General features: G+C 46.6%; 1 protein-coding gene and 1 long non-coding RNA gene across 2 annotated transcripts; both read left to right on the top strand.

Moving 5' to 3' along the window:
- The first annotated feature begins 4,421 nt into the window (after nt 1–4,421).
- On the top strand, nt 4,422–6,904 carry LOC148639812 (uncharacterized). Its single transcript, XR_015930506.1, has 3 exons — nt 4,422–4,966; nt 5,207–5,314; nt 6,723–6,904. It is a non-coding gene; the product is annotated as an uncharacterized LOC148639812 (long non-coding RNA).
- Nucleotides 6,905–7,017: 113 nt separating this feature from the next.
- Nucleotides 7,018–9,839, top strand: LOC148639811 (maestro heat-like repeat-containing protein family member 1). The gene is made up of 4 exons (XM_088620274.1): nt 7,018–7,110; nt 7,524–7,694; nt 7,926–8,005; nt 9,640–9,839. The coding sequence occupies exons 1-4, from the start codon at nt 7,099–7,101 to the stop codon at nt 9,674–9,676; spliced, it is 300 nt and encodes a 99-aa protein (XP_088476400.1). The 5' UTR covers nt 7,018–7,098; the 3' UTR covers nt 9,677–9,839.
- The last annotated feature ends 904 nt before the right edge of the window (nt 9,840–10,743 follow it).

Genomic DNA, 10,743 nt, shown 5'->3' with positions numbered 1-10,743 from the left:
TACCTCCTACCAGAAACCAGATTGTGGCCAGTTTAGGTCCCAGTTTCTGTGAGACACCCCCAGACTGTCCTGATTTGAGTCTCCTGTGGGACAGGTGGTGACTCGAGTTTGGCAGCAGAGCAGCTGTGTGCTGGGCTGATTCCTTACCTTGGCCTCGGTCTGGCTCAGAGCCCTCAAGCCCAGAACAGACACACTGACGGTCACACGCAGCTGGAGATCCGCAAACACTATCAGACCGATATCCAGTCCCTGCAAAAGCATCTGGAGACAAAGCGAAGGAGACCGTGAGTGAAGCTGAGGCCAGCCTCACACTGTGAGCTGCAGGTGAGGCTCTCCAGGCCTGCTTCTGGTGAGCCCTGCTATAGCTCAGCCCCAGTCCTGCTCCTGGATACCCAGGGCGTCGGTGAGGTTTCCAGGGGTCTTCGAAGCAGCAGCTCCTGAAGAGCTGGAAGAAGCTGTAAAACTGGTCCAATTAAGCCAATAATGAGCTAATTGAGGTCACTGAAAGTCCAGCTGGACTGAAATCCTGCAGACACACAGGAGTGGGGACCCTGGTCACAGGTTTTCATTCCTGCTGAGCTCTTAGTGTATCGATGGAGCCGTTTGATGAGCTGATCAGCTGAGACTCCAAGTTAGCTCTTCAATCGAACATCTACAGCCCTTTAAGCACCTGAAAAGGGGAGTAAAACACCAAACGGAAGAACAAAGACAGACAGAGAGATGCAGCGAAAGGGAGGTGGATTTTGCCCTGATCAGTTTTGGGGACCAGATTCTGGCTGAGAAACTTGATCGTTTGTTATATCAATGTTGTAAGAGAGCTTGCAGTTCCGTTATTTTAGGAAACTCTGATTATGGAAACATCTGTCCATTTTCACTTCATCCAAATTAGGGTCACAGGGAGCTTGAACCTGTCCCAGCAAGCAAGACGCTTGTCAGGATACACCCTGGACAGGACACTAGTCCACTGCAGGGCAGACTCACACAAACACAAACACAGACACGCACACTGGTGGTAGATTTCAGGAGGAACAAGGTCAAACCTACTCCTGTCTACATCCATGGGAGTGGCGTGGAGATGGTGGACTCGTACAAGTACCTGGGACGATAGACTGGAATGGTCTAAAAACATCCAGGCCCTCTATAAGAAGGGCCAGAGCCGACTTTACTTCTTGAGGAGGCTCAGGTCCTTCAATGTACCGTTTTTTGTGCAATATATGCCAGGTACCCGTGCAATACATTTATATTAATATCTATATTTACATCTATAATTATATTCATATATGTGTTCATATATGTTTTATATGATTTGTCTGGGTCCTGTTCTGTTCTAGTTTGTTCTTTGTGTGTCCGCACTGTGAGTAACTCTTTTAGTGCCCCTTCACTGTACTGATTGTATTGTACGTATTGTATTATTATTATTGTATCATTCGTTACACTGTGGCTGTGTAAAGCTGCTGTTGCACTGCAATTTCCCTCATGGGATCAATAAAGTATCTATCAATCACACGCTCAAACACACTCACAGACACACACACTCAAACACACTCACAGACACACACAAACACAGACACGGACACACACACACTCAAACACACACTCACAGACACGCACACGCTCAAACACACAATCACAGACACACACGCTCTCACACACACACTCACAGACACACAGAGACACGCACACACTCAAACATGTCACAGAGAATATTCCCAGAAGCCAGTTACCCTACCTGTACATTTTAGGACTGTGGGGGGGTGGGGGGTGGGAATGGAGCACCTTGAGGAAACCCACACAAACACCGGGAGAACATGCAAACTCCACACAGACCACAGCTCCAGAGTTGAACCCAGGGCCCCAGCACTGTGAGGCAACAAAGCTGTATTTAATTTAAAATCATTTCAGCATTTCGAACAGTAAAGGTGAATATACATCCACACCCACGCACACAGTACTCACTTGTATCTGTATCCAGGGAGCTGTGCTGCAGACAGTATTTACAGTCTTTCCTCACAGCTAACAAGACACGAGACACATTAATGTTTAGTGCACATGCAAGAAACAGATTAATGTCAATGATGAGCTCTTGAAACATCAATCTGAGCTATCTGGGATCAGATTTAGTGACAATCCAATGTGTTTTATACAACCAAACTGACCTAATCATTGAATTAACAGCTCAAATTCCAGGGCTGTTTGACACGGGTCCGAGAGAGGAAATACTCTGGTGGAGAAGCTGTCCTCACCTCCAGATATAATGAACATCCTCAGCTGAGACATCAAGCTGAGACACTGGCTGTGTGGGTGTGGAAACTCTCACTGGCACTGATCGCAAGGGTGGGCGCGTTCCCCTTGGTGCCCGTTTGGCTGCTGTGTGTCTCTCAGGCTGGTCTCCAGTCCCTGGTGGCAGCACTGGGCCCCACCCTTCCTGTGAAGCGCTTGCTGAAAATGTGAGGCAGCTGAAAAGAGCTCTTCCCATTCACACGATTCTTATCATTTGTGCACCAATAACACACAGAGGGACAGGAGCTGTGCTGCACCAGATTCTTCCAGGAGGAAAACACTCAGCCAAGGTATTGTACCGGTCAGAGGGACTGAACTGCTCGCCCTGCTAGTTCCGTCATTCTCACCAGGATCTACTCCTGGGGACTGCTCACCCACACGCTGCCTGACACTGGTCCACTGGGGCTGGGGGTCCTAACAATGTCAATGTAGTTTACAGGCATGTTCTTGCAGGTGAGAACCCCTCCATCACCTCATGCATCAGGTCCATCTTAAGCAAGACATCCCAGTGATTCTCTCAACGTTAGCGTGCCAGTCCAGATTTAAGAGACGAGTGCCTGAGGTTCAATCTGGAGCTCATACAGGACTGTGCCAGGATTTACTGATCTGAGTAGATCTCACAGATCTCGATTTACCGATCTGGCCTCACTTGTGAGTTTCGGCTCAGTGCTGTAGGGGTTCAGGCAAAGACCTTCAAGCTTGTGGTGGTGGAACGTCTGTTCCAGTGTGGGCTGACCATGAAAGACCTGCTTTGATATGACTGGAGACATAAGACTTCAAATCAGCTTTCTAGATGAAGTGAAAAACAACTGAGCCGCCTTGCAGTGAATGGAACATTTCTGAGCTGCTGTACATATCAGAAAGCACTCTGGATCCTTCTGGATTCTCTCAGAGGTTGACAGCTCAGGGGCTTCATTTTGTGTTGAACACTGTTGAAGAAAAGTTTAGAAATTGTAGAAGAAATGTCTTCACACAGGTTAGGTGTGGTCAAGCAGAGTCCTTTATTCATGTGCATGGGGAGAATATAACCATGCAGATCTGAGAGCAGCCTCTCACACAGATCTGTGAGTAACCTCTCCACCGAGATGATAAATGCTATGAGTTTTATTCAGCAGATTCACACAGGAAAGCGCATTCTAAGTTTCCATATTAGGAGTTGTTTTATCTCTTCAAACACTCACATTCTTCTTAAGCAGCAATTTTACCTTGTAGACAGACAAAAGGAAGTATATAAATAAAAGGTGTAAATGAGCTAGACATTCTGCTATTGTAGCATTAATATCAAAAAGTCAAATAATATGCTTGCAATTGTTCTTTCATACTGTTGCTGGGTAAAAGGCATTTTTCAAAGCCAACTAGTCACTATCTTTTAAACTTTAAAAAAGGTAAATGCTAAAATTCTTCCTCAATGCAGAGTTAGTCTTCTCCACAGCCTTCTCATAATGACCTGATTCTATACCTGATTTCAAATCACAGCGATTGATTGCACACGGGGTAATAAACTGCCTACCATTTATTTTAATTATGGTGCTCGTTTTCCAATAAAACCAAAAAAATAATCAATGAACAAAACATCTGATTCAGCATAATCATGTCTGATGTAATAAAGTTTATAAGTGTCAACATCATTAGAGATGAGGCAAAAAGATTTCAAATAGGATCCTGAACAGTGCTCCCAGGAGAAACAAATACAACTCAAATCTCCCTGAATGGGACGAGCCTTTCACTACAAACATGAATTGCCGGCGTGTTAAAACTGGAAAGGAAGATACAGGAGTCTCTCAAGAAACTGTCCCAGTACATGGAAATGTTATTGTTGGAGTGTGGAACAAGCTGCCCAACAGTGGCGTCTTTCAGGAAACAGCTGGACATGACTCACCAGTCAGGACAGGAGTGAGTTCTTTACACAAAGTATTGTAGGAGTGTGGGACAAGCTACCCAGCCATGTTACTGAAACCTCTTTTAAGGAAAGGAAGGATGCTGAATTGAGGTGTATCTGACAAGCATTTCCACTGGCGCCTGTGTTATTACTGTGTGAATAATTAATCTAAAATATTCCTACTGTACTATTGTTCATCATTCAGGCCCCGCCCCCTGCTGATCGCGGCTTCTGATTGGCTGAGTCGCAGGTCCGCGCGCTCGGCGTCTCCGACTCCTCCGGCTCCGGCTCGCGGCTGCCCGCTCCGCTGAGGGCGCGAGAGGAGCGCAGCCGTTATTTGTGAGCGGCTGTGTGTCGGAGGAGCGATCGTCTCCCTGCGGCTGATCCCTGTGGAGGCGTGTGGGGCTCCTGAGGCGCGGCTCTCTCTGCCTCCTGTCACTGCGGAGAAGAGCCGAGGGCAGACCTGCAGCCCCGCTCCGCGACGGGTCTCTGCTGCTCCCGGCCGCAGGTATTTCCAGCAGCAGTGTGTCAGTCTCACACACTGACAGCGAAGCTCTCAAGAGAGGTTTTGCCTTCAGACTCAGCGAGTCCGGGTTGCAGCGGCGATGGGCTTCAGTTCCCGCAAAGCACTCTGGGAGAGTTTGCTCCGGCCCGCAGCAGTGACGTCACGGAGGAAGGAGAGTTCCGGCGTGTCTGCTCCTGAGAGGGTGTGCTGGCTCTCCTGAAGCGTGTGGAGTGGGGATTGATAACACACACAGTGAGAAGGAGTGGGCACAGTCAGGGAAAGTGATCTTCTTCCTCTATAAGGTAATGTCTAACATTCAAATGCAGTGACAGCTGTCTTGTACTTCCTCTCCTGGGTTGCTGTGGATTCAAGAGAATAATCTCTCTTCTCTTGTTGAGGTGGTCCTGTCATGCTACAGTATAGTGTGAGAGAATCGTTGTCAGTCCTCATAGCTGTGCAGTAATTTCAGCTGCCCAGTGTGGTGTGTGGGTGTGTTTGCTCATTCTCCTGTGGACCTGATTGCCTCCCCTGTGTGTCTGCAGCTCCTCTCTAACACACTGAGCGCAGTGACGGATGAGGTGTGGGCCTGTAGGCTCACTCAGGACACAGTCAGAGTGCTCTGCTCTCTCAGCTCCACCTCTGAGGAGAAGGTGAGTCTCACAGAAGGCTGAGCTACATGAGAAGCTGGGACTTTTACTCACTAAAAGTCTTATTGCTCACCTAGTGTTGTGACGTAGTGGACATAGCAGGTGTGTCTGTAATGTGCTGTGTATTAGATGTTGTAAGGTGTGTGTCTGTTCAGGCTAGGTTCATACGTGTGTGCTGTTGTGTTGATGTGAGCTGTGAGCAGTGTTTGATTGTGCAGTAGCGGGGAGAGCCCCTTCAGGTTTCTGCGCTCTGTGCTCTGCTTCAGTGTGTCGTCTCCACAGCTAGGGATGCTCCCATCAGGCTGTTGAGGGCTGATTCCCTGTCATTAGAATCGGACGCTTTTTTCTGTTAAAATCATTACAATAAGCCCTGTACACGCCTCATGTCCCATGGCTAAGTGTTACCCTGGTTATTTTTTCCAATAATAAAATAAACTAGACCACAGGAATAAATTGTTTATTTTTTATTAACACAGTGAAATGTAGTGGGCTTATTGTTCAATTATCATAAAAGAATTTAACTTGACTAAAATAAGTAATACAATGACTTAAAATAAAGACTTTTTACTCATTAAACATGTACACAAAACCTTTATAAATATTACATACTGTATACATTTGGCACATATATAGCAATAACAAAAAAACAGCTAAAACAACATTAAAGGCTTGTCTTAATCACAACCCATAATTCTAATAAAATAAATAAAATGTTCAATAAGATGTTTAACAAGCAGATTGCAAACGACTACAACCAAGAGGAAACAAGTCAGAATAATTTGTCTCTTTAGCTACTGAGCCTCTTGTTTACTAATCATCGAGGGCAGATTCTTGTTTATGAAGAGGAGCAGCTGTTCGTGTGTTGAAGACAATATGTTCCTCTTCTCATGCAAAATGTGAGCTGCTGTACTGAATAGACGCTCGCTGTCCACACTCGTACAAGGAGCACCAAGGCAGACCTGAGCTGCTTCTGCCAAGGCAGGGAAACGGCTTGGATTGCTCTTCCAGAAAGCCATTGGCTCTGCGCTTCTTGGGATGAGTTGCTGACTGAGGTGGAGATTAATCTCTGATGCTGTTGAGTCATTCCTGTCCCGACCATCACTTCTATCTTCATTCAGAATCTCCTCATACGTCGCCTGCAGAGATCCTGCCCGTAGTTCTTTCGGCTGTCTTGCTGTGCCTGCTGTAAGGCTCCAGTGTTTTAAGTGTTGCCGTTATTGATGGCTGAGCGAGAGTCGGTTTGCGAGTCGCCGCAGCTCTTGCACTTGCTGATTGTTCACACTCTGCGTATTCTTTTTGGTGATGAGTTCTCAAATCTCTGTTCATGGTGTTGAATGTTCTAGCCAGGATCCCCCACGAGAGACTTCTTTTGCACATGTATTGCAAACTGCAAATGTTTCGTCTTTTGTAGAAGTGTGGAAAAACTGCCAGACCGGCGAGGACATGTTGCTACTGTATGTTCAGGTAATGTCGGAAATGTAGTCATCGCAAAATTGTTTTTTGAGATTGGTCAGTTTAGAGAACACCAATCGAGTCAGTTGGAGTGAAAATTGGCTGATATTGATCGGCGGCCGATCGATCAGAGCATCCCTATCCACGGCTTACATGTCCTCTCAGTGCAGCTGTACAGAGCAGCCTCCTGAGCTCAGTGCTCACTGTCCTCTTCTCCGGTGTCACAGGCCTTCCTGTACCAGTGTGTCGGTGTGTCTGCCCAGCACCTCTCTCAGCAGGAGACTGTGAAACAAGCGCTTCAGGACAGTGTGAAAGAAGCAGGGTTTGAGAATCCTATGGAGAGAGAGGTGAGGTGATCTGTTCCCACTCCTCACACAGACTCAGGGCTTCTACTGCTGTTGACGACAGCCATGAAAACTGTAATATCAGCGTATCCTTTCTACATGACTTAATGGACAGACGGGGAGCATCTGGAACAGTAAACTGGAGCACCTGGAGGAAACCCAGGGAGAACACGCAAACTCCACACAGCAATCAACCCAGGACTGGAGCTAAAACTAGTTTTACTGGTCATTTGACCACCAGAGAGGAAGGAAATTTAAAGATCTCAGTTAAGGGTTTATGTTTTAATTTGTAAGAACAGAAGAGCTCATAGTGTGAGCCTCACAACTGCTTTCTGCAGACTTGACTAACCTGCTGGTACATTCTGTAAGGTGTGTGCAGCCAGGATTTATTTCAGTGAGTTTTTCACTCCTTGCAGGGCCTGCCTGGGCTGTCAGTGAGTGAGCTGCTGTGTGTCCCCCTGCAGGAGCCCAGTGTCAGACTGAGCCTGTGCCGCAGTGTGGGCATGATGGCACAGGCAGTGCGCAGCGCCAGTCCCTCCGGAGCTCCCAGCTTCCCTGCCAAGGCCGAGCTCCTGGCGACAATGATGGTCAGTGTGTCTGACGCAGCCGCCTGTCTGCTGTTTTCCCACACGGATGCTGTGACAGTCCTTACTGTCAGTAGAAATCAGAGGGGAGAGAGGTGCCCTCGCTCTCTTCCTCCCTGCAGCTGCACACAGTCTCGGGACTCTCAGCTGTGCCTCTAGATGAGCACAGGCCCTGTCCTGGTGTCTTTTGATGGAGGGAAGTGGGGTTTACATTTCTCTCCCATCTCTTCACAGGCGTTTGTTAAAAAGCAGCCCAGTGATGCCCTGGGCCGAGCTGTCTGTCTGCAGGCCCTGCGCGCCTGTTCCACACTGAGGTACTGTTTCCTGATGAAACTGCCTTCACTGCTTCCATTTCTTCACAGTTACATTTTTAAGTGTGCTTGAGGCAGATGGGTGTTATGTTTGATGCAATAAGATAGATAGATTAGACTTTATTGATCCTGAATGGAAATTGATGTGTTACAGCAGACCAAGAGAAGCAAAACAAAAACAGACATTAGGATTGACGAAAAATTTGAATACGTACAGTAATACAAAATAAATATAAAATAAATATATAAAAATCAATATATGGGTGTGTGCAAAATATGAACATAGTCACTGTAAAAACAATAAAATATGTGCAAAATGTGCATAGGTATATACAGATTGAGTGTCCAAAAAGTACAATGGAGCAACATGCTGTCCATAGACGAGCAAATGAAGGGTTAACAGTCCTAGCCTAGGGCAGCATTATACACCCTGACAGCCGCCGAGAGGAAAGACCTGCGGAAACGTTCCCTTGAACACTGTAGCTGGAGCAGTCTGTTGCTAAAATTGCTCCGCTGCCCAGTAACTGTCGCATGAAGTGGATGAGAGGCGTTGTTCATGATGGCTGTGAGCTTGGTCAGCATTCTCCTCTCAGCCACCAGCTCCAGGGAGTCAAGGCTCAGCCCCAACACAGAGCCAGCGTTCTTGATGAGTTTATTGAGCCTATTTGCATCTCTTGTCATGATGCTGCTACCCCACCATACAACAGATTAGAAGATGGCCGCTGCCACCACTGATTCATAAAAAACGTGTAACAGTGTTCCACACACTCCAAAGGACCTGAGAGTCGGCTCTGGCCTTTCTTCTACAGGGCGTCAGTGTTACCAGACAACTCCGGCTTATCATCCAGGTGTACCCCTAAGTACTTGTAGGACTGCACCCCCTCTATGTCCTCCCCCTGGATGGAAACAGGGTTCAGCAGAGACTTATTCCTTTGAAAGTCCAGGACCATTTCTTTGGTCTTGCTGGTGTTTAGCTGGATATGGTTAAGATGACACCACTCCACAACGTTGGTTATCAAGCTCCTATATTCCTCCTCCCTCCCCTCTCTAATACACCCCACAATTGCAGAGTCATCTGAAAACTTCTACAGATGACATGCCTCAGAGTTGTACCTGAAGTCAGAGGTGTAAAAGGTGAACAGGAATGGAGCAAGGACAATCCCTTGTGGAGCCCCAGTACTGCTAACAATCTGTTCGGACACACAGCTCTGTAGCCGTACATACTGTGGCCTGTAGGTCAGATAGTCTATAATCCAGGACACCAGGGGAGTGTCAACCTGCGCCGCCCTTAGCTTATCTCTCAGTAAAGGTGGATGGATGTTGTTAAAGGCACTGGAGAAGTCAGAGAACATAACTCTCACAAAGCTCCCCATCTTCTCCACTTCAATAAGTGCCATTTCCTAACATCAATATGTGGTGCATCAACTGCAGTACTCCTTAGTCTAAAACAATACATTCAAAATATATGATGTGATGTATTTTCAGACCTTGATAATGGCTTCAATAGGACTGGCGTGTGGTCATGCTTTTTCTAAAAGAGCTATAGTGACAGGTTGTATAGTTCCATCTGTCTACATCATGATAAGCCTTGAGGAAGAGCTGCTAACAGTGTCCTGTTGTTTCTTGTCCCACTGTAGCTGCAGCCCAGAGCTCCCTGCATTGCAGAGCACCTGACTCGTGTGCTTGTGGAGGATGTGCTGCCACTGCCTCTGCAGGATCCCAGAGGCCCTGAGCTCCAGGTAGGACTGCTAGACTCAGCCGCTGGTGTTGGGTACAGGCGGCAGACGGTGTCTTAAGAATAGCTGCTCTTCCATTGTGGAACCTGTGAAAATTCACAATGGCTGTACATCCTTTTGCAGAGCACAATCCCTGACACGTGTGCTGTATCCTTTTCTTTAAAATGACTGATTTCAAGGTTTGGAAAAGGAGACATTATTTTGGAAAACATATGGAAATCTCAGTATCAAAATAATGCTGACCCAGTGAAGTTCACTGCACACAAATATATTGGTGTTTGTGACAGAGATCCCTCTGTCACCGTCCGCAGACAGTACATTACAAGACACTTGTTATCCATCTTGAGTTACACACGACTTCGCATACACTTTCCTGTCGGCTAGCTAGCTCACGAGGGTGCACACTCGGGGCTTGGTTAGCAGTTTCCTATTTTCATACACACAATACATTATCTCCTCTTATTTCAAAATCCGTTTTTGTTACCTGAAGAGACACTAACACAAACTCTGTTTCTCTTCATTTGTACTTATCTGTGTGAGAGCGCGCTCTGTCTGTTTGTCTCTTCCGTCTTGCTGTCCGACTTCCTGGTATGGTGGCCTCTTGGGTCCACACTCGATACCCGTTTTCAGCTTGGCTTTATAATGTCAACATGGAGTGGTGCATGCGCACATCTTCCGGTAAAGGAAGTACCATTTTTACAGGAGGTTAAAAATAAGTAAAATATATTCAGGGTTGGTGTTTTTTTTATACATTCTGTTTACACTATTCTTTAAAAGAAAGAAGGAATTCCCATGTTAGGGAAATTAGTTTATCTGGGGTGAAATGCAGCTCCATAATTTTGTAACAGTGGTACAGTCCAAGGGGGCAGGGCTATATGGGACCTATTTAGGAAGGGGGGAGAGATCTAACAGGGTTTTAGTCTCACTATCGCTACAGTGTGGAGCTGATAGAACCTAAGTGTGCTAGAACTCCAGACCTCTTTCTTAGAGAAAGGGTTTGTTTTT

This window comes from Lepisosteus platostomus, chromosome 26, assembly GCF_059453375.1.
Source record: "Lepisosteus platostomus isolate fLepPlt1 chromosome 26, fLepPlt1.hap1, whole genome shotgun sequence".
Taxonomy (NCBI): Eukaryota; Metazoa; Chordata; class Actinopteri; order Semionotiformes; family Lepisosteidae; genus Lepisosteus; species Lepisosteus platostomus.
This window is presented reverse-complemented; position numbering and strand designations above follow the sequence as displayed.